Raw genomic sequence first — 25,004 nt, forward strand, 5'->3', positions numbered from 1 at the left:
ATTTAACAAAATTATTCCCAAGGGCTTAAAGGAAAACAAAACATGCAATGCCAAGAAGAAACTTTGAGATCAAATAGAAGGGATGGTGAGGTGGCTGTTTAACATGACATATTTATAAATAATATATAACATTCCCTTTAAAAACATTAGAATGTCTAAAGACCTAGAATGCAAGAATATTAATTTAGTATCGCTCATCTATAGAAGGCCCAGGAATAAATACCTATAGCTATTTAGGAGCATCAACCCTTTCAGGAATGTTGCTTTAAAAATGCTAAAATAAATAATTTACATGTATACCTTAGTCAATGTAATTAAGCAGATGTAGGAAGTTACCCCATCCAAAGAAAAAAAAATATTATTAATCTGTAACAGAAATTTAGTTTATTTTAATATAATAGAGATCCAGGCTGAAATCAAGACAGATAACCTTCCACCTGTGACAAGTGAAGTGAAGGCTCAAAGTCAGAAGAGTGGGGACTGAGGTTGAAGGTCAGAGGTATCAGGGCTGAGGCTTGAAAACCTGTCCTGAAAAGGCAGGCCCCTGTCCCTGTCCCTGTGTGCCTTGCTGTCGAGACTCAAGTGCTTTGATAAGGTGAAAAGTTGAAAAGGAGAAGTCTGAATCTCAGCCCACAGATGCAAGGACTTATCTGAGCAGAGTCTCAGGTAGCCTGAGGCCAGGAATCCTTATAGGAGATCAAGTCCCTGTTCTGTGCAGTTTGCTGGTCTGTAATCTGAACTTAGACTCCAACAACAATCCCAAACCAATAATAGAAGGTGAAAGCTGCGGCAGAGAAGTAAAAGGATTTAATAAAGGCAGGAAAGTCTAGAGCACCACAACCTAGCACCTGAAACTTGGGACAGAGCAGAGAGATTTGACACAGGCAACACACGGTCAAGTCCTACGTCCAAGGAGCTCTGAGTAACAGAGGAACCTGAAAAGGAACAATGGAGGAACCGAGTTTATCACAACCAACGGGATGAAAGGAGACAACTGTATGCAGGACCATTCTTCATTAACTCTCCAGAGAAAGAGGTCATTTCACCCATATTAAATGATCACCTACCCTGTGCTGCCGTTCTGGATGTCGGGCATGTAGCAATGAGCCGAAAGTCCTGAGAGGAAGACCTTCTTACGTTAGAGATAGACAAATAACACATTTTAAAAATATCGGATGATACATTCAGCGAAGCCAGGTAAGGGAACAGAGTGAGAGATGGCATGGCAGTCAACAGAAGTCCTCTGGAAGGTGGTGATATCTGAACAGAAACTTTAAAACCAAGAAATATGGGGGCCGGGGGCATTCAAATATCTGGGGAGAATAAATATCAGGCAGTGAAAGTGGTTTGTATAAGGAGCCAAATATATGCTTAACCTGACTATTACCACTGTTAAGAATTCAGTGTAGCTGATACAGAAAAACAGGAACAGCGGGTGTGCAGTGGGGAGAGAGAGAAGATGGAAGGGCTAGACCCTGTGTTCATTAGTTTTTAAGAAAACACTTGTTTTAACAGAGCATCATGGAAAAGAACAGAAATCTGAACAGACTGAAATAAGATAAAAATTAACGAAGGTTTTTCATTGATATAATTTCATAGAAAGATCCTATGCCTGTTAAAATGTATTTGAGATACAATTTTTTGGGCCAGAGTTTCTTTTTCTAACCTAAAATATAAGCCATCTGAACTACGGCGAAAATGAATCAGGTTCCATCTGATGATATAAGGCAGCCATAATTCCAGCAATTTAATGTCTTAATGGTTTCTCAGCAACAAAACATTTTGGGTAAAAGATAATGTGTTCAGATTACTATTAAACCACATTATAATGCCACCACTTTAATGACTTGAACTCCAATAATAAAGAGTTTCAAACAGTTCCTAATTTATTTTCTAATGTCTTGATACATTGATAGGCAAAAGATCTTACTTTCCAGTTTAAAAAAAAAAAGCAATTATCAATGTTATAATACCCTGCCACAAAGTTTCTTAATGTGATCTTATTCAAAGTATCTAAATTAAAGTCAACTAGAGACAACATTTTAAAAATACACACACACACACAACTTTATAATCCACAAAAGAAGCAAATTCTTTAGTATATAGGCCAGTTAAATTTATTTAAACCCCTACAATGAAGCATAAAAGAATTTAATGATGCATGGCAGACTTTAAAGTCATTTTATGGATTGGTATCATTACCAAATGCAGGAAGCTATAAATGAAGTATCTGGCACAACTGGTACTGCATCTCAAAAACAATTCTAAATGGCTCAGACATTTATTTTGGCTTACATCCCTTTGAAGTCAAATAAGTTAAATGCTACTTGAAGAAAATGTTTTAAAAGAATAATCATAGAATCCAACCTAGATAACAAATGCAGGAGATATAATTACATAAGTATAAAGCATTTGCATGTATATTTGATATCATCATCACACAGGCTAAATAGGGCCTTTTACTGCGTAAAAGTGAAAATAAAAGATATTGATGATCTGTTATTATACACATACATTCAAGTTAATAATTTGTAAAAAAAAATGCCATTTGTGGGTCAGGTTGAAGATATTTTGAAAAACAAAAATCCCTATTTTAATGACCAGTGTTTCCACGTCCATCAGATTACTTGTATAGCAAACCAATTTAGTTGTTCTCCTGTCCAAAAACATGAGACTAATCACTTTCCAATATGAACTTTTTAAAACATTTAAATAAAACCTTGCAAAAATAAAGGTATCCACACTCGAGTTTATTTTCTTTGGAAGCATTTGGAAATGAATGACTTGAATAAGACTTTCATTTTCAGACAAAATTCTTCAGATGCCCAAATGACTTTAAAATCATTCATTTTTTTCTCCACTGAAAGGAGGGTTTAAAAAACATGTGATAAGGGGTTTGTGTGTGTGTGTGCGTGTGTGTGTGTGTGTGTGTGTGTTTACAACTAATAAGAGTAACTTATAGCTACCATGATTAAATGCATATACATATATAAAATGTAAATACCTATAAAATCCTAAAAAGGAGTCTCTATACTGAAATATGTAGCCATGAAAAGGGTTTTAAACAAAATAAAACACAACAATCTTCTTTAGAATTTAAGATATTTATTTCTAATAGAATAGTCACATAATTTATATTGAAAAATTAAAAAAAATATTTAGTTCATCAAGAACTGCTATTACAAAACCAAAGGTACATAAAAGAAGCTGTTCTTCCAGGACAGATTATATCTTAAAAGCTTTGCTATTTGTGCTTCTAAGAAAGGAATGATAGAAATTAGAAAAATAATAATTTCCCATAGTATCCATGATAACTTTTCTTGGCAAAATAAACTACTGCAGGAGAACGTTACCATGTAAGTCCGTGGAAATAGTAAGAATGTTCATGGTTCCATGATAAAGTGAATATATTTATTAAACTATTGTAACTGTAAAGTGCTATAGTCTTCAGTCCAGTCAAAGGAATAATCAGTTACTTAATCAGAAGCTATTTCTATACCAATAAAAAGGAAAGTTCATGAAAACACATTCACATACAGAGAAAATGAGTTACAAAAACATTTATTTCTACTAAGCTTCATAATTTGTAATGTCTTCTGTAGCATTGAATTAACATGACAACATTTGAGCACGGCATCCAGAATGGTTCAATTAAAATATAATACTACAGGACTAGGGATATAGCTAAGTTGGTAGAGTGCTTGCCTTGCATGCACAAGGCCCCAGGTTCAATCCCCCACACCACAAAAAACAAATGAACAACAAAAAAAAAAAACATAGTACTACTATCCAGGATTTTTAAAAATGAATGAGTTTATCACAAAATAACTAGTCAACACTTTGAAGAAGATAAAACATAGAGTAGGCAAATTTCAAGAGAGGAAACTTGCTATCTAAGATCTGTATTATATAGGAAAAATTGGAAAAGGGGAAGACATTGTTATAGGTATTTTTCAATATATTAACTCATTTAATCCTCACAGCAATCCTAGTATTGCCTCCATTTAATACATGAGAACTTTCTAACTTGCCAAGTTCACAGGGTGACATTGTAGTGGAACTGGAATTTCCAAGGATTACTTTGACTCTTGAAGTCATTCACAGTCATGTATTTCTAAGGTTACAATCTTTAATAAAAAAAAAAAAAGCTTTATCTTTTGCTATGCAGGATTGCCCTTTTATTATCACCTTTAAGATTAGAGGTTTAGTCTTCTAATGTTTATTTATCTATCTTCAACACAAATAAAAGGGTAGACTCTTCTCCGAATGCCTGATCAACACGGAAAAGTGATTTCTAGAATTGCATCTTTCAAGTTGAACTAAGCAATTGAATTCATTTATGGACATACTGTGCTAGTTACTATATCAATAGTGAGGATCTTTTATGGTAACAAGATTATTTTCAGGGTTGTCACAGAACAAAAATCAGAGGAGTCAGTTAAGAACTTAGTAGAGGAAACACTATGATAGAGATCATGTGCGGTGTTTATCAAGAAGTATTTTTTAAGCTTTACATAAAGAACTTATAATTATGCATACGAATTTTGGATATATCTTCTCCTGAGCTCCAACATTGACAAAGGTCATATCTGCCACTACACAGATCATTTCAGAGAATTCAGCATAAATGAGGGGATGACATTCAACCTCACCTGATGGCAGCCAGACAGGCAGATGACCCGGTAAATGAGCCTCCAAAGATGGCACCCAAGCAAAGCCTAGAGGGTTCAGTGCAGGGCTTTTAAACTGCATGTTGCAAATCAAATTGTGAAATCAATGCAGCAGGCTATAGGCTACATTTAGAAAGCTAAAATTCAGCACACAGAAAACATCAGAGTTGTATCACTATAGTAATGGAGCTTTATGACGCTTTGCTTCCCATGTAAAATGTATTTCAAGTTATGAATCTTGGTCAAAAATGTTGAAAAGCCAGTGATCTAGTGAATACTAAGTGTGCTCTGTTCTAGTTTTAATAAAACAGACAGCTGGATTCCTCAGGGCCAAGAAGTAGAGCTAGTCATAACAAATGGATCATAGATCATTAAAGGATATTTAAATTTCATCTACTCCAACAAATCACCCAACAGATGGAGACTTTTTGTGAGATTTCCACAAAAGAGCATCTAACTTCTGGAGAAGTCTGTTTGTTTCTCTGCAAATCACCTCTAACTCTTAGAAAGTTCTTCATTATGCCAAATTGAAATAGACCATAAGGCTGTTGCTTTTACATGACAAGCTCTTCAGTGTATGTTTGTGACAGAGAATTTAATTCTATTTACTTTTTTGAATAAACATAAATTGCAGAAAATTTAGAAAATACTAAAAGACATAAATGAGAAAAAATTATTCATAACTTTTTTACTGCTGTTATTGATTGTCTTAATATCTAAAGAAAATTTTTAATTTTTAAATGGAGACTATAAATATTTAACATTGTCATTATACAATCTACATTTAGAAGCCAAGTTCATATCACTTCCATTTGATGTTTCTCAGCAAGGTGATCTTTAGAGGGGAAAACAATCCAGACATAACAACTGAAGCCATGCTAGCTATGCCTTCCTAAACTTTATCTTTAATATATAGTGAATATCCTCTAAGTAAATACTCTACAATATGATTATAATTACAACACAGCAATCTAGCATATGGCTGCATCATAACTTATTTTTTAAAATCCCTTTAGAGGACTAAATTATTTCTAGCTATTATAAAAAATTGATATGAATATCCATGCACATAAATGATTTTCTCCTGATAACTCTTGGATTTAAATTATTAGACTAAAGGTTAGGTCTTTGACAGATATTAGAAAATTGTCCCCCAGAAAATTGTCCCCCAGAAAGTGTCAGTTTACTTTCTTGCTGTGACACAAAGATCTCCCCCAAATAAGCATTAACCTGTTTTTACATCTTTGCTAACTTGATATTTTTTAACTTATAATGAAACTAAATATTTTTGACATATTTATTGGACATTTTTACTTCCTCTTTTGTGAAATTTTAATCATGTGCTTCCTTCCTTCCTTCCTTCCTTCCTTCCTTCCTTCCTTCCTTCCCTCCCTCCCTCCCTCCCTCCCTCCTTCCTTCCTTCCTTCCTTCCTTGAACCCAGGGCCTTGTGCATTTGAGGCAAGTACTCTACCAACTGAGCTAAGACCCCGGCCCTTAATCATGCCTTTCTCCAATTAACTTTTGAGGTTTTGAAAATAATTGATTAGTTCTTAAATATCTGAAGAAGATTCTCAAGTCTAGTGAAACTACTATCTTTGTTAATTTGAATGCTGGGTACCAGACTTTAAGAAGCCAAAGACATTACTAATTACTGTGACTTTAAGTCTCCAATGTTTTTTTCCCCAACCAAAAATCACTTTGCTGAGAAACATATCAAATGAAAATAATATAAACTTGGCTTCTAAATGTAGACTGGAAAATGACAATGTTGAATATATATAGTCTCCATTTAAAAATCTAAACTTTCCCTTACATCAAGACAATAACAGCAGTAAAAACCTGTGATGAGTTGACAATCTTTTCTACTGCTTTGCTTCAACCACAAATGGTCATCCACAAAATCAGAATCCAGCACTGAATCTGAGACATTAAAAACTCACACTACACCAAAGCAAAACAATCAAAAACTTCTATTACCATTAAGAATTTCAGGGAAGGGAAACTGGAGCTTCCCCCAAGTCAGGTGGAAAGTGTGCTTTAGCTACCCATTGAACACTAACACAACTCAGAAACAGGGGCAGAGGGCACAGTAGGTACCTTTCTGAAGTTCTTCGCCTAGGTGAGGCATGAGCACCTCTGAAGTGCCCCATGCACAACTCATGGAAAACCTTTATTTTCTTCTTTCTTCATAATCTACCTGACCCTACACCCAGTATAATGCTGACTGGATCTGACCATTCCTGCCGTCACTGCCTTACCAGGCCCTCACTGTTGTCCCAACCTTTGCCATCACGTGCCAGCCATTCCTCCTGCCTCTTGCATTACCCTTCTTAAGTTGATTCTCCATTTCACCTCCAGAAAGATACCTCTAAGGTACAAAATTGACTATCCACCGCACCCCTATTTTGTTACAAGATCAAGATTCCAGGTTCCTCAGCACAGCACAAAAGGCCCTTTGGGCTCTACACAGACCTAAGCTCTCCTGGCATCAGGGTACACAGAAGATGCTAACTGCTCACGCCTCTGGGTGATGCACATGCTGTACATGCACATGCATCAGCCTACTAGCTAATTCTGCAACCCTGAATACTCAGCAGAAGGATGACCTTCTCTTGGAAGTGTTTCCTGATCCCATGTTCCTATCTCAGGCTGAATTCAATGTCCTTCCTTGGTGTTCTTAGGAGAGTCTGGAAAAGTAAATAAACGGGTTTTCTGTCTGTGGGATGCCAAATACAGCTTAGCATGCTACAGGGTCCCTAGCTACCCTAATTACCTAGTGTTGAAATTAACCCTCTTGTCTGTCTTCCTTGATGACAGAGAGCGCTCTTTGAAGGGTCCTTATCGTCCCACTATATCTAGCAACTATCAGAGTATCTGGCACACAGGAAACGCTCAACAAATGCTTATTGGATGAATGACTTAATAAGTATAAATTATGATATGTTTTTAAAATTACCCTATAACTTTTATCTTGAACAAACCAGATAAGTCAGAAGAAAATTACCAACATTACATACTTACAGGAGGATTCCTAGCTTATAAGAAGATTCCAAATCCTGGATTTTTTAAAATATCAATTTCCTCTACTGCTCTTGAAATAACATTTGCTACTCATACTGTTTTGTGGATACATATCTTTTGTATAAGACATACCGGCATTTGGTCATCAGTTACATTTTTAAAATACAGAATGCCAGACATTGCTTAGCACATTGCATATGCACACAGTAATTACATAACAAATATCCTGTAAGTGTTCAACAGTGAAATCTTGGGTTTGCTGCCTGGATCACAATTATTCTCTCTTCTTGGGGAATTCAGTTTCCATGCACAGGGATGGTTGATGTCAAAGGTAACAGAGATTGGTTCAAAAATGAAATGCCTGATTGGAGATGGATTGTTTTTAATCTTAAAAGTGAGGAAACATGCAATTCAAGTTAATCCCTTTATAGTAGCAAGAACTACCAGAGGTAAAACCAGATATAAACTTGACGGCTGTTGATAGCCATGTTCCCTGCCATGTGCAGAAATGGACACACAGGCATTTGTAGTCCAGAGAATGAAGCCAACATGGAGAAAGAGACAGATATGAGATGGTGTGAGTCCCAAATAAGAGTCCAGAAGATGACAAGAGTCCTGGAGATGACAAAGATCCTGGTGATGTTCAGTAACTGGTCCCCTATCTCTTTGAGAGCCTATTGCACCTCTGCCCTTCCCATAGTTGTGTGATAAACTCCACTTCCTTCTAAACACATTCACTTAGGCTGGCCCTGGTTGGACTTACATCATTTACAGCAGTAGAAGAGAACAGACATAAATAGATAAATGAAAAACGGATTCACCTGATCTTCTTTCCCACTAATTCTTTTAACTAATTCTACCAGATGGTTTGGCATAATGATAGCATGGGCTAATTTACATGAGATTCCTATTCCGAGAGAGAAGGAAGGTATTCGTTTTAAAATACATTTCAAATAAAAGTTCCAAGCAACATATGCCAAAGCAAATCTGAGGTTCCTGATCATAGCTACATGTGTAAAAAGATGTGTCCTCTCCCCTGCAGAAGATTCCCACAAATTAGGTAGAGTTTTCCAGAAACAACAAGATTTCCTTTTTCAGAGTTCTTTATGCTTTGGGTTCCCTGGATAAATGCAACAGGTATGAGAGAATTTTCTAGAAGTGGATTTTCCTAATTCAGAGAGCAAAATTCAATGGCTCTCAGGCACTGACTGCTTCGGCCAAGTTGGAGTCCACGTTGGAATCCACTGGAATCCATGTCAGGACCCAGATTGGCCATCCCTGGCAGCAACCGACCCAGCTGTCTTTCCTGCTGCTCTCTCCCCCTGCAGTGGCTGCTCTTCCCACCAAGAAATGGTGAGCCAGGTAAGGGGCACAGAAGTTACAAAGACTGGCCACCTTCTGGGCCCCCAGGGCAGGTCAGCATGGGATGGCCCCTCCACCTGTGCTGACCTGTGGTTGCAGAAGGAAGCCTGTGTGTAACTCATGGTGCCCTGGCCTTGGCTTTCCATCTGAGTCGGTGCAGCTTGGTCTGGTGGCTTGGGGGAGACTTAAACCTTGGTGCTCTGACTGCCCCTGGCACGCAGTCTTCCTGTCCGGCTGGCCTTCTCCTCAGAGGACACCTGATTTGGGGGAGCAGCAGGGCTTTTGTCCTGTGTTGCACCCCCCACGTTTTTTCGGGTTTGTCTCTCTTTGGTTTGCTGCTTGGAAGCAAGAGCATCGTCCCTTTGGACGGGGATCTCTGTGGTCTGACGGGTGCCTTTATGGGCTAGTGTCTCTCTGACAGGCTGCTGGGCAAGGGCCACGCCCTCATGCTCTGGGGGGTCTAACACACTCTCTCTCTTCGGAGGTCTTTCCTTTTTATGAGCCTGCTCCCTTCTCTCTGGGTCCTGGATTGGCTCTGCAGGGACCTTTTTATTTCCAAGGGGTCTGCTGGGTGGGGGCCGAACTTCTTGAGTTGGCTGGTCACCCCCGAGGGCAGTATCGTTTTCTTGAGATAATCCTTCAGAAATCGGTGCTTTCAAAGAGGGTCTCTTGTTGGATACACCCACATCTGGAACCAGGTCACGTGGGGGAAGGTTGGTCGGGGCCTTTTTTCTGGAATGACGCACATTCCCTCTTTTCTCTTCCTGTGATTTGGGATCTCTGGGTGATGGTTCAGAAATTCCTGGAGTGTGGACTGGTTCCCTCTGGTTCCCCTGGGGGCTGGGGGGAGGGATGGGGTCAGGGTGGTCGGGCACCTCTGTGGGTCCTGGCTCACTCTGGGATTCCAGCGGCGAGTCTCTCTGGGGGCTTCTGGGAGGTGCCTTTCTCGGAGGCGCTGTCTTTCCTTGGATAGGGAGTTTTTTTTTCCTAGCTCCCTTCTGCGGCAGGGAATCCTGGCCTTGGCCGTGGGGCGAGGCCTGCACATCTGGAACCTTCCTGCTGGAGGAACGGGCTGCTTGGGGAGCTCTCCTTTCCTTTGCAGGCTTTGCCTCAGGACGAGGGCCTGTGCTCTGAGGCAGCTGAGGTTCCGTGACAGGAGAAGGAATGTGCGGGAGCCTGACGGTGGGCGCCTCCTCCTCCAGGGAGGCACTGGGGCTGCGCTGCTGCGAGGCCTGCTCCTGGAAGGGGGGGCTGATGGGAGGGAGCCTCACCTCGCTGGCTTTCTCTTCCCGGCCTTGCTGGGCACTGTGGGCTGCCTGGGGGCTCAGATTTGGGGGCGGTTTGGAACTGGGAGGGCTGATGGGAGGAAGCTTACTAGGGTCCCCTTCCTGAGTGAGTACAGGCCTGGGAGAGGGGGTCACGTTTTGATTTGAGCTTGTCCCCGCAGCCTCCTCCCTGCTGGGTGACAGGAGCTTGGGTGTGGGCCTCCTGCTCTGCAGGGGAGCCAGTGTCTGAGGCTGGGGCAGCCTGGTAGGAGCCAGCCGACTCCTAGGGAGCCAAGTCCCTGGGTGTTCCCTGTCCTGGGTCTGTTTTGTGTTTGTCCTTGTGTCTTGGGGAGGTGGCAGTTCTGGGTAGGGGGTACTGGCCCGGACAACTTCTGATTTGGGGGTTCCCCCCTTTAGGAGAGGTGGGTCAGGGTGGGGGGGCTCTTCTGGAAGATCATGCCGGGAACCTTGGGGCAGAGGTTTGGCTGACTCAGCTTCTTGGATTTTCCGAGGGCTGAGAGCAGATGGGCCAGGTCCCTGAGGTGGCTCAGACAGCGGAGGGCTGCTGGGGGCCACCCTGGCCTCCCCGGATTCCTCATCCTGGTCTGGCTGAGGGCCGTGGGGTGGAGAGGGGCTGGAGTGTTGGGGTGGTGCTTGAGAAGCAGTGGCGTGGGACTGCCCCACTTCACCGGCTTTCATCTCAGATGGCCCGGCGTCATTTTTAGGGACATCTGGCTGAGTGGTTGTTCTTTTTGGAGAAAGATCTGATGGTTGAACATCCCCTTCCACTGGGTTTGGAGATTTGTCTGGGGTCTGCTGAGGAGCCCCGGGTGCTGATGAGTCGAGCTGCTGAGGAGGCTCTGAATTGTGGAGGCTGTTGGAAGAAAGCTCCTTCTTACGGGTTTCTCCCTCCTGAGTCAGCTCTTGATTCTGGGAGGGAACTGGGTTCTGATGGTCAGGGACCCTTCCATGAATCTGCACTCCGGAGAGATGCTCTGGTACCTGGCCATCTGCTTGCAGTCTCGCCAGGCGCCTGGGGGAAGGAACCAGGTGTGCTGGTACCCCAGAGACAGTCTTCCTGCTAGAGGGAGCTCCTGCTTCAATACAAAAACAAGTTAGCTCAAAATGGTCTCAACCGCCTAGAAATTAATGACAAAAACTTCTCCCTCTTTTGTGATGCACACAGATCCTCAAAAAGAATAGAATCACATAGAGGGGAACTCAATCTTCCTTCTCCTCACAGACACTAAGTTTCTACAATTTTCTTATTTAGTAGAACTTAGGACAATTTTAATCGACTGAACACATGAACTCTAACGAGTAAACATAAAGAGGATAGCCCAGGAGCCCAGTTTGGGTCTTTGGGTGGTGAAGAAATTTTCCACATGAATGAGATCTGAAATTTTGACCTTAGCAATCAAGGCTGTTTTTGACTAGAGAAACTAGAGGATGGACATCAAGTCGGATGATCTTGCACTTGTTTGTTCCTTTGTTTAACGGTGGTCCCCTTAAATACACTGTGTGAGCCCTGTGAAGAGTCCTGTCTGTTTACCAACACCTGTTTACCAATACCAGTACCAATACCTGACCATCTGCACCAGGGTCAGCAGAAACTCAGTAAATAAGTGATGAATGAAACAAGGAAGTAAAGAAAGTGTCCACTGAAATCCCCAGGCACCAAGGCTCAGAGAAGCTGCTCCTGAGAATCTGCACTCTGAGCTGCTCCCACAGCCCCACCCTCATCCCCAGATCTCCTCTTTTCCCACCAAGTCTACCCTGGCTTCACAATAGCTCTCAGAGGCCACCAACGATGTTGGACATGACATTGTAGAAAAGAATTCCTCCATCACGTGGGCCCTTTACCTAGTGCAGTGGGCAGAAGTGGAGCATCAGTCTGGAACTGGAGGAAACGTGTCTCTGTTCACTTCGGGAGAGACCTGATCCTCAGAGATTCCAAATCCAAAAAGACCTCTAAGGGATCCCAGAGGGACAGACCTGTCCCCCACAGCAAACCACACTCCCAGCCACCATTCCCAGCAGCGGGCTTAAGCTGCTCTGGGTTATACTGAGCCTCCTACACCGGAAGCCCCTTGCATCTGGTCAAACCAGATGTTTCTTGGGAGGGAGAGGGAACAAGTAGAAACGAGGAAAAGCTTACTTCCTGGGAGGATGCCCTGTCCATCATTTTTATGGTCCTAGTATATAACAATATAAACTAAAATACTACCTTACGCAAGAAACAAGGTTAAATTAAAATATAAAACAATGAAAATATCTAAAATAGGCAAATTCACAGAGAACAGAAAGTAGATTAGAGATTACCAAGGATTAGGAGGAGTTATTGTTTAGTGGGTATAGAGTTTCTGTTTTGGGTAATGGAAAATTTAGCAATATCTAGACATAGGAAGTGGTGACGGCCATACAACATTAGGAATGCTATTAAGGCCAATTAATTTAACAGTTAAGTAATTCTACATATATAAATACATATATATACATACATGTAATATGTACATAATAAAACATATATGGTTTATATACATATGTGTGTATATAGATGTATTCAATTAAAAAGGTAATTTAAAGGGAGAAAAATACAAGAACAGTAAAACCTGCTGCTAAAGGTTTTTTTCCCTCCTTAATCCTCTTGGTTTCCTATAGTCAGACATACAGAATTTCTTTTCCTACTTTTACAACTTAGGAATTCACATAATTTGGCAAATGATTCCATGCCCTTCATTAACGATAAGGGCACCACTTTGCAGGCCAGTAAATTGCTCAGTTTTCCTCTGTTTGACTCATCATTACCATCATCATTTTCTTCTACCATTAGTCAGAATTCTTCATAATGATTTGCAAATAGAATTTCATTTCATGATCTTTTTAGCAAAAACTCAGGATGATAGTTGGTTCGGCTTTCTAAAAGCTTTATTGGAAGCACCAACCACCTAGAAATAGGCTGTCTCCAGACAAATGGAGGGCAAGACATACCTCACCCTGGGTTGAGAATATAGTATTTCTTGATTTTATAGAAAAGGTAGTGTTTAATCAACTTTTTTAGGTCTTTGGGCTTTAGAGACAAATATTATTTGTCTTATTATAATGAAAAAAACCAAGATAATTCTATACACAAACTGCAATACTGTATATTAATTGGACACCTAAATATTTCAAGGGTTTATCATCTGGACCTAAAGCTACTATTTCACACATGCATTAAATAAAAATTCAACTAACTATCCACTGGTAAAGGTTCACATTTCTAGGTCTAGGCTGACAGATGCTGTACTCAGAAATGATAGCCCCTGGCTTACTTTCCATCTCTTTGTTTCACTCCCATTTTTAAAAGCAGACATTATAGTTGCATTCTCAGTTACAAATTAGCAGCATGCAATCACTAAAGATAAAGCTATGTAACTTCAAATATTTGGGAATTATCTTTAGTTTGCATTGACACAGGATTACCTCTTTTAGAAAGACAATGCTGTTTGACTATAAGATTTCTGTTTGTACTGAAGCCTAAATACATAGATGGTCTAATTCAACTGGGAAAAACCTCAGCTTTGGAAGGCCAAATTCTAATAATGGCCATAAAATTATATACAGTTTTCTTAAGAAAATAATTATTTTCAAAATAATTTCTTAAATCATATTAATGATTACTGGATAAATCTAGAATAAAAATGTGAGACTTCTTATTTTCAGTACAGTTTTCTAATTGCTCAGACCAGTATTTCACAGAATCTTTTAAATTTTTTTATTTCAATTTCTTTCCTTGGACAACTCCACTAACCAAAAAATAATTCCAGTCCATTATTATTACTTATCTAAATCTCATTTAGATAAGTAATGTGTTTTGTAAATGTACCTAAACTGTAGAACTTTAAGTTAGAGTACCTAGTTTAGTGCAGAGGCAAAGATGTGAGTACCAACCAGGCCCAGGACAGTGGCTTACTGGGTCAAGACCCTTTCTCAGGCATTTTTGACCATTCATTTAGGGAACTATAGTTGTAAACTGTTTTCTTACACTGAGTTTCATTCTTATCTGGCCCTTTTCCCTTGGTGTGGACTTCACAGTCCTTAACTGAGCCACTGGTCCTAATTCTTGGGCCATTGGAGATGCCATAAAAGCTTATTAATAAGGATTGTGGCTGTTAGGATTTTTTAAATACTCCGTTGAATAATGTCTGGTCTCTACAGTTTCACTTTATGTGCAAGTTTATCCTTAAAATTAATGTCAACTAAAAAAACATAGCTCCCTCCACAAATTAACTATATAAATAAGGAAATACAATCTCAGCTTAAGAAAATACAATCTTTTCCAAAATATTAAACCTGCCTTAGAAAAGCAAAGTTCTATTGAAGCTAGGGATCTTATATATTAATTGCAATCTCTCCCGTCTACTTCTTCAAGCTAGAATTCTGATAGTCAATAACTGGATGGCTGGGTTTCAGTTATTAAATGTATCTGAGAGTGGTAACATTTTTACAAATTCTGTAATTCGTACCTTTCATTAAATCAGACAGGCCTAACCTAATTAGTCCAAACAAATACAATTTAATTATACCCTTTAAAAAGGGAGTCCATTTTCCTATGAACACATTATCTAGTCTATTAATTTGCCAAATGGCAAATGCACCCAATAATCAGTGTTCCTTATCATTGTAGAATAAGGAAAACACAAAATACAGAGGGTATCCTGCCAGATGTGGAAGCTGCTTTCCTCATACGCCTCTGTTCAGAGGCACCCATACAGAAATGCACATTTCTCAGTTACGCAGAACTGGTCAGCCTCAGGGGACTGACTTGTGTTTTTAAAATCACAAGAGACTAACATGAAAGCCAGCATACCAATTTATTAATTTACAGTGGGAGATGGACCCAGCTTGGGGATCAGGGGAGGATACGCTAACGTAAGGCATAGTCCCCACAGGAACAGTCTACTCTGGGGACCAAATTAAAGATCACAGGTTGCTGGGATAGCCCAGAACCAAAGCAACAGGATCCAGATTTCCTCAAGAGAAAGTTCTGTGGCCTATGGAAGCCTCATTAGGTACCCTAAAGGCCATGGCTTTGTAAAGAACTAGTGCTTGATGTAGAGAATCGATTAGGGTTGGTTAGATATGCCGACATGCTCCTGATTTAATATCCCCACCTCCCACTTTGTAGATGGAACCCAGCCTTCCAGTTCTCCATTACTGCCTCCGTTAATTTTTAGACAGGTCAAACTTTCTTCATATACTTCTCGGGCAGCAGGTCATGCTTTGGTCACTTTATCTCCTATACATATGTAAAAGAAAATTCTCATCTGTTTTCTGTTGATTTTTCCCAGTTTCATAGTGACCTCATTCCAAAATACTAGGGGTACGTGACCGGGGGAAAGCATGCAAAGTGCAAAATGGCACAGTTGGTTTGAACTCTGGCAAAATCATGTCCTGGCCTCCCTCAGCCTGCCAGAATGCAATCAGTCAAACAAAATCATGTTTGGGCAAGAGTCACGGAGGTGTAACCACAAAGCTGCACAGCATCTACAAAGTGGCAAGAGCCTCAGTTTAACATTTTGCAAAACGTGACCTATGAATAAAGTTCAGTCCATTGAAGGGCCTTTTTTTTTTTTTTTAATGTTCTGGGGGCATGGAACCCAGGGGTGGTTAACCACTGAGCCACATCCCCAGCCCTTTTTATATTTTATCTTGAGACAGAGTCTTGCTAAGTTGCTTAGGGCCTCACTAAATTGCTGAGGCTAGCTTTGAACTTGTGATCCTCCTGCCTCAGCCTCCCAAGCCACTAGGTTTACAGGCATGCACCACTGCACCCCACAAGGGACATCTTAAAAACAATACTGATTGTAGTAAAACACACATAAAATTTAGCATTTTAACCAGTTTTTGGCCTACGGCTCAGTGGCACTAAGTACATTCACATTGTTGTTAAACCAACACCATCCTCTTTCTCCAGAACCCTCTTCATCTCCCCAGTGGAAACTCTGGACATGTTAAATAATAACACTCCTTTCTCCCCTTCCCTCAGCCCTGCCAACCACCCTTCTTTGTATCCCTATGAATCTGACTACCCTAAGTACCTCACATTAGTAGAATCATATAGCATTTGCTTTTTCCTAACTGGCTTATTTACTTCCATATCTTCAAAGTTCATTCATATTGTAGCATGTATCAGAATTTCTTTCCTTTTGAAGACTGAATAATATTCCACTGTAGGTATACAGCACATTTTGTTTATCCATTCATCTGTCCATGGGCACTTCATCTGCTTCCATCTTTTGGCTAAAGTAAATGCTTCTATAAACAAGGAGGTGTAACTATCTCTTCATGCTCTTGCTTTCAATTGTTTGGGGTATATATCTGCAAGTGGAATTGCTGGATCATATGGTAGTCTATTTCTTTTTCTGAGTACCAGGCATTGAACTCAGGGGTGCTAGACCACAGAGCCATATCTGCAGCCCTTTTTTGTATTTTATTTAGAGACAGGGTCTCACTGAGTTGCTTAGTACCTTGCTGTTGCTGAAGCTGGCTTTGAACACGTGATCCTCCTGCCTCAGCCACTAGGATTACAGATGTGTGCCCTGTGCCTGGCTTGGTAGTTCTATTTTTAATTTTTATGGGGAACCACCATGCTATCTCCAAAACAGCTGCACCGTTTTACATTCCCACCAACAGTGCACATCCTCACCAACACTTCTAAGAGAAATTCTAAGAGAGGGCTTTCAAATTCCTAAATTCCAAGGAGATGCCCTCTTATATTATGTCTTACATCATTTGCTGCTGATGATCGAGCAGGAATGAGGGGAACAAGAAATCCATTTAGCAAGAGAGTAAACCTAAACTCAGAACATCAAAGAAGCTTGCCCAGGGGAGTAGAGAGCCAGGATGAGGGCCACCTGGCTAGGGCCCTGCCCCTGTATTCTGCAGTACAACACTTGAAGGCTGGGGCCATCTGAAGGGGAAAGGAAACTCTTGGACTGAAACTCTGGGGCTAAATGTCAACCTGGTGAGTAGTACAACACCTCAGCCCCACAAGGGAAAACAATTCTGGAAGGTTGAGATCTGAACCATGAGGCTAACCCTTACCTGCTGTCCACTCTCCCGAAGGTGAGTCCCCGAGTTCTATTGTGGTCATGGAGACAAGTAGAGTTATAGATCCAGGGTGCTAATCCTTAAAGCTAGTTGGTGGGAACAATTACCCCAGGAGAACTACAGGCATTAAAGAGTTAGAACCAGCTACAACCTGGTTGATGGGTACGCACACAATAACTCAAAGATTTGCTTTCTTTTCCATAACAATAATTTTTAAATGGGCGCACAAGAGAGATAGGATGGTACCTGTAGTCGGAGCCAAGCTCGTGGCAGGTTCCTCAGTCAATCCCAGGTATTCTCTAATGAGCTCACTCAGCCTTTGGTAGGCAACTTCCAGATCATCTACGGTCAATGAGATAAGTACTTTAAAGCCACAGCATCAGGTTAAAATACAGTTAGTGCTCAACTGCTGGTGGTACTGATTTGGGTACTATGTTTAGTTTTATATATTGTGGTATCAGAATTTTAAGATGGCTCTGATGAAACTTCGCCCTTGTATGGTCTCCTCCCTTAAGCGTGGGCAGAACCTAGGGTGGTAATGAGACATCATTCCCAGGATTATATTATGTTATATGGCAAACAGGGTTTTTTGCAGATGTAATTAAGGTTACTCATGAGTCTGAGCCCATCAAAACGGAGGTTATCCACATGGTTCCATGCAATCACAGAAGGTCTACAAAAGGAGAGCGAATTCTCTGGCTGGTGGCAGAAGAGAAAACTGGAGACTGAAAGCACAGGTAGGATTTCATGTTCTGTTGCTGGCTAGTAGATGGTGGACACCACGTGCATAGGACCTGGGAGCCAGCTCTAGGGAATGAGGACAGCCCCTGGCAGACAGCCACCAAGAAAACAGGGTCCTTAACCCCAAGAGACCGCACTGGGCCAACAAGTAAGAACTTTGGAGCGGGTTTTCCCCCAGAGCCTTTAGATGAAACCACAGCCCAGCTGACACCTTTGCCTCAGCCTCCTGATACCCCTGATACCCCAGGCAGAGAACACAGTCATGCCGTACCCGACCCCTACCGAACCTGAGCCTGTAAACAGGCATGCTTTTAAGTTGTAAGTGTGATTATTCTTATTCAACAAAAGAAGACCAATATGCATAGGAAATTCATTAACAGGTTGCAGAGAGCTAAACTATTAAGTGAAACCGTATCAAATTATTGTTCTCATAGGTTGAAATAGGTGAACTGGCAATTTCATATAGTTAAATTTAATGTCCCCGCTATCCAGTTTCCCTCTAAAAAGATATCAATGTTATTAATTTCTTGAGGATTCTTCCGTATACTTTTATGTAGTACAAGAAAATATAAAATATATAGAAAAAAATAGAAAATACAACTATATAATGCTTTTTATTTCTTTTTTTAAACATAAATGATGGCATACTATATGTAAGGTTATGAACCTGGCCTTTTAAAAAAAACAATATGGATTAAAGATATTTCTTTAGCTACATACAGAGTGTTTTCTCATTCTCTTTTATAGCTATATAAAACATATAGAAATATAAAAAAAACATATAAAAACATATAGAAATATCTATATTTTGAGAAATTCTCTTACTTCAAATAAATAGCCATGTCTAAAGGAATATTTGAAAATGTTTCCCACGGATATTTAATGGTTATGATATTTACAGTAGTTGGGTTTTTAACTAGAGGTAGATTATAATAAAATTGTCTGGGTATCATTTGCCTTCCTAAAAATTTAAATGTGTATTTCAAATGATGTATTATCTAACTTAGTTCTCACAATGTCCCCTAGGAAGGAACCTATTTTAGGGTCCATTTCACACCAAATCTTATTAGTTAAGACCTGAAGGATTAATAAAAATAATAAACACTCTGATTAAAAGAATAGAAGGTTAAAGCTCATGGATTCCTACCCCTTTCAACAGCTCTTTGCAATTCAGAAGTTTATTTCCATAAAACAGACTCTAACCTAGTGACCTCATACTTCAAAAGTAAAACTCTGCTGAGAGTACTGACCTGCATTGATTACTGCATCAAAATACCCTGGAAATTTCTGATTAATTTTAATATAAAGGTCCACTCTGGAGACAGCAAATTCAATTTCTGCACGACTGAATAATCCTTTTCTTCGCAAATGTCCCTCATATTTTTCCTTGTTCATGGGCACCACCAAGATATAGCGAGGCTCAAAATAGGAGTATTTCAAACTTCTTACACCCTAGGCGTTTAAAGAAAAGATAATAAGGTGGAGACATAGGCATGATTTAGAAATCATTCTGGAGACATCTGACAATAGAGTGTATAATAAGTAGTATTACATTGAAGAATTTATCTGTAGAATTAGCCACTATTTTCCCACAAATATTTCAAGATTCAATTACTTTTCTCTCTTCATCAAATATTAAATTGTCATTAGAAATATTAAATAGAATTCATTCCACCTGGTTTTTCTCTAATTAATCATTTTAATGAATATGACTGCTAAAAAGGAAAATTGCTGGATATAAAATAGGTAATTCACTTTATTACTGTAAAGTAATTTCAATTCTGTCTTTAAAAACGCATCCGTATAGCACCAGAAGAGAGCCCTTACGAAGAGAACGCTCCTTTTTCACCCTTGTCAATACATTGTGGGACCTTTCCTGCCAGCCACCTGTGTGGGCCAGTTCCAGTGACATCCTACAGGCTCTGTCCAGAGCCCAGAAGACTGAGCTCAGGGTAAGCTGCTCAACACAGCACAAGGCAGCCTCAGTACAGTTTGTGAACCCAGCGAGCTTGGCTGTGACCACAGCTCCCACAAAGCCCCCAGCTCCCTACACATTATTCCCAAAGGATCTTAAAGTCCCTTTCGTCTCAATTCTATCAACATCAGTTGAACTCAAGTTCAAAACCTTTGTTTTAAAATTTTGGTAGGAAGGAATCCAAGCTCTTTTTAAATAATTTCTGGAAGAGTCAATGACAGCAGTAGTTTGGAAAAATACATCAGCTGGGGAGAACCAAGGGAATAAAACATGGTTTATAGACTCAACCTTCTGGAAATGAGTAGGAGTAAGCTCTCAGGGAGGAAAAAGTAAATCAGGAGCCATCACTCAGATAACTGTTCAAGTGGAAAAAGGTAGACACAAAGAGGATGGAGTATTTCTGCACTCAAAAACACATTCGTTTTTGTTTCTGTCTTGTCCAAAGAAGAAAATTTTTTTAGAACTGGTCTTTTTTAAAAAAATAATTAGCATAGGAACAAAGAAAACCCCTCTTTAAGATACAAAACCAGTCAACTGCAGAAAGATAAGAATGCAAGGATTGTGCAGAAAGTTAAGAGGTGGGAGAAATGGGAGTGATTTTGCTGAAGCTAGGGAACATTTAAACGCATACAAGGGGCTGAAAGGGAGTTGCAGTCTCTTGTCTGTGGTGTTACAGAAGGAAACACAGAAAAGATTCAGAGTCTACAGAAAATTCCAGACTTTCCTACGCTTTGTTTTCTGGAAGTTTGGTCTACTTGAGCCATTTTTTGCCCCCTGATTACAAAAGTGTTATACTGCTCAATGGAAGTAACTTGAGAAAAATTACTATCTTTGAAGAAGTATTTAATGAAGTTATATATTTTTTAAACTCTGGATCTTAATTTTATAAAAAAAAAAATTTCTGGATACTCCAATTTGAGAAGATAGTTGGGGAAAGATGGCATATGGAGGCAGAGAGAAAAGTCAAACTTGCAAAGCCTAAATTGCTGGAAGTATAAAAATACTACACCCGGTGAACATGTGGAGTCACAAGATGCACAGCCCAACTGTCTGCGGAGACTCAAGGAACAAGGGATACCACTCAGGGCTGCCATTGTCCTGAGGGGGCGAGGAACCAGGACCACACTTGGCAGTAACTGGACTTTATCTAACATGTCTTTGTATAAACAGACCAAGTTGTAAAAAGAAAATAATAATAATAATATAGGGAGGAAATAAAAGAAAATAAATTTTGAGTGGTAATTTTCCTCCTACTACATGTACAATTTCTTGTATTTTAATCAAAATGCTGTCTCTTTGCACCTGACTCCTCCTTATTATTTACAAATGGAACACCTCACGCTTTGGCATGCATTTCTCTTGGGCCTGGCAGCTTGCTATCTGCCCCACACTGTAGACCCGACCTCAAACACACACACACACTCACACACACACACACACACACAATTGATTGAATAAATAACACTTACTTCTATTTCCATATGAATACAGCTTGCTAATCCATCTCTTGCGATACCTTCTACGGTGTCCCTATTTAATCCATAATTGTGATTACCATAATTAAATGTTAGAATGAATTTCCCCTGGAATTTGAGAAGCACAAAGATTTTGTGTGTATAAGTAGCCATAATAGAATTTAATATATGTAAAATAACTTGATGTCTTAGTTTTATATAATTCTATAAAACTTCCGAATGTGAGAAAATATGTAAGAGTGACAAATTAACAATGAGTTTATGAAGCTTAATATCAAACTTTGTGATAGAGAAATTTATTCAGAATTCTTAGCTGACCCAAAAATAGGTTTTTGGAAATAATCCATAGAGAGAAGGATCAAGGACTGGAGTTTATGGTCGGACAGACCATTTTGCGTACTTACCCACTTCCTGCCAAATCCACACCACAAACCTTCACTATTGAGAGCAAAACTAATAGCTTGCCCTTTCCTGCCGCCATTTCAGCTACGCCAGCATTCAAGGGAGTCCAAAATACACTCCCATTCCCCAAAACCTTGCATTCCAAGATAAGCCATGAGTTATGGATAATTCCTAATGGCCATGAATTACAGTGACATCCTAAAAGCTTTGAAAAATAGGCCCATCCTGGTTTTCCTCATAAAGATAGCATTTTATTGAAACTACCCCAAATCGCTGCCTGCCCTAGAGTCATTTGAACTATAAATACTGCCCTCTCTCTGCATTCTGGAAAATCGGTTTCTCTGACAGCTGTATTCCTTTCCAAAAAATACAAGTGAAGTAAAAAAAAAAATACAATTTTGAGAGCAAAACTGTGACTTTTTTCTGGACAATATTCATCTAAACTGGGAGGCTGGTAACAACAGAAGGAATAAAAATGTGGGTAATCTTGGGATGTGTGACATCTCACACCTCACACATCTTAAAATAAATAATGAAGCAAGAGCTTCCAGGGCTGCACTGAATCCCATCGAATGGCAGCACCATTAAGAACAGCAAGCAATTAAGAGCCCACTGCTTCCCTCCTGGCCCCAGGTGTTCTGGAGATATGGGTGGAAGGGGAAAGGGCTGTCTCAGGGGACAGGACTAGACAGGAGACACAGGGTGCCCCTAGGGCTTGGGTGAGTCTCTAGAGGATGTGTCTGCTGCAGATGATGAGGAAAATCTGTCTCCCCCACAATCAAAAGAAGGTTCTGTGATGGATTCTAAAGTTAAAAAGTCAACAATAAATATCCTTAAAATTTTACTCCTTCAATGTCATACTTTCTGTTCTTTGAAAAAAAAAAATTCTTTATAGATAGATAGGTAGGTACCCGGCTCTCCTTTTAGGCATATACTGGATCCTGTTTACTGTGTGTGATGGTGAATTTTGTGTGTCAACTTGGAGAATGTTGGGGAGGAGATTAACATTTTAATTGTTGCGTTTGGAGGAAGGGGATTCCCCTCCACAATGTGGGTGGGTCTCTCTGAATTAGCTGAAGGCCTGCACAGAAAATAAAGGTCAGTCTTTGCACATCACCTACACCTCTGACTCTCCTGGGTCTCCAGGCTGCTGACCCACATTACAGATTTGGCTTTGCCAATCTCAATAACCATGTGAGCCCATTTCTTATACTAAATCTCTTTCTACACACATACACACAACTACTGGTTCTGGTTCTCTGAAGAACCCTGACTAATACCCTGTTACCCCATTTTCAAAATGTGTACATATTTGGATTATTTTCAGATATATAAGTTCATTCATTTGTGTGTACAAGGACCTTCCTCTGCAGATCCCAAAAACATTTTCTGGAAGGATGTAGGGTTGGGAGAAATGTTGCGTTGTGGATGCATATAAAAGAGATTGCATTGGACTGATTTGTTAGGAATTGAGTTGTAGTCCCCCCCGCCCCATAGTTTGGGTTGGTGATACTCCTCTCATTTCTTTCTGCATGTGGATTACCTAATAAGTAGCAATCGTTTTATTTCCAAATACTCCAGGGCTGTGGTTTTGATTCCACAAGAGAGGGGCAGTGTCTGTGGGTAAGCGACTGTGTGTGCTCCTGGTAAAGGGTTCATGTGTCAACGCGCACGTGTAGGAATGACGTATGGGTTGGGCAGGTGTTTGTTGGGGGAGGCATGTAAATGTAGGAGGGTGCACAGGCCCTTGTGTTGTACCTGTCACAGCAAATAGATGTGACTGCTCATATAGGTGCGTGGGGGTGGGGTATGCCAGGGTGTCTGTCAAAGGGGACCTGGGGAAAGGGGGCCTATGTACACAGGGCAGAGTATGGGGGCCTGGTTGGCACATCTGACAATGTGTCATGAATTTATTATCTCTAGGTTTCTCTCTCTTCATCAGACAGTCTCCCATGTTAAAGAAAAGGAGATCAGAGGCAAAATTCAGGTGGAAGAAAATTACATTATATTGAAGTAATGCAGATAGCAAAAACAGTAAAAAGGAGTGATTCTCAAACACAAGGGATTTTTGTAGAGGCAGTAAACTATAAGGCTAAATACAGCAGAGGAGTTTCTTAGGCTAGGAATGGAACCAGACCAACTTGATCATAAACCTATGATCATGGAACCTCAGGAGAGCATTGGAGTACTGAGCACAGGTGAACGGCACTAAGGCAAAAATGCCTCCAACAGGAGACATTAGCATTAATTTAGGGAACTAGCTGTCTTTCACCCTAGAGTCCTAAGAGTACGCTTCTTACTAAAACTCCTCTATTAAAGCTCTGAGAAATATGAAATTCCAGAGTTCTCTTAATAAATCAAATGATACTGCCAAAATACAGGCTAGGGGAGAAAATCATAATGTCCATGATATTTCTTTTAAAAATTTTTTTTTTTTTAGTTGTAGCTGGACACAATACCTTTATTTTATTTATTTTTCTGTGGTGCTGAGGATCGAACTCAGAGCCTTGAATGTGCTAGGCTAGCGCTGTACCACGGAGCCACAACCCCAGCCCTGTCCAAGCTATTTCTGGGACAAGGTTGGAGGGAAAGCTGCCCTTGCAGTAGAGATAGGACTTTCTCGCATGTTTCTCTGAGTGTAAGAGAAGTCCTGAAAACACGCGCCATTCAAATTAAACTAATGGAAGCTGTGTGATTCTATACACTGCAGGTGTGTGAGCCAGATCTATTATTTGGGGGTGAAGTCAGAGGAAAGAGGAGGGGAAAGGAGGTGGAGGGCTGTAGCTGTAGCAGTAGTGCTGGTTGGGAGGTGATTTTATTTTAATTTTATTTTGTAATTGGTGCATTATGATTTACATACCAGTGGAATTATTGTGCCATATTTGTACATGTGTATAATACAACTTGATCATTATCCATCCCCTTTTTCCTCCCCTCCTGGTCTGCCTGCTCTATTCTACTCATCTCCCTTCTATTACTGTAAGTATTACTTTAACT

At 40.1% G+C, this 25,004-nt stretch overlaps 1 protein-coding gene across 1 annotated transcript in view; it reads right to left on the minus strand.

Annotated features, from left to right (window-relative positions):
* Positions 1 to 9,239: 9,239 nt before the first annotated feature.
* Positions 9,240 to 25,004, minus strand: part of Lrguk (leucine rich repeats and guanylate kinase domain containing) — a 67,021-nt gene continuing 51,256 nt past the window's right edge. Inside the window, exons 13-16 of the mRNA XM_077796416.1 lie at positions 21,600 to 21,713; positions 19,406 to 19,607; positions 17,661 to 17,756; positions 9,240 to 11,413 (exon numbers count right to left, since the gene is read on the minus strand). Coding sequence (XP_077652542.1) covers positions 9,240 to 11,413; positions 17,661 to 17,756; positions 19,406 to 19,607; positions 21,600 to 21,713 — 2,586 coding nt within the window. The remainder of the gene's footprint in view (positions 11,414 to 17,660; positions 17,757 to 19,405; positions 19,608 to 21,599; positions 21,714 to 25,004) is intronic.

The sequence above is a fragment of the Urocitellus parryii genome, chromosome 3, assembly GCF_045843805.1.
Source record: "Urocitellus parryii isolate mUroPar1 chromosome 3, mUroPar1.hap1, whole genome shotgun sequence".
Classification (NCBI taxonomy): domain Eukaryota; kingdom Metazoa; phylum Chordata; class Mammalia; order Rodentia; family Sciuridae; genus Urocitellus; species Urocitellus parryii.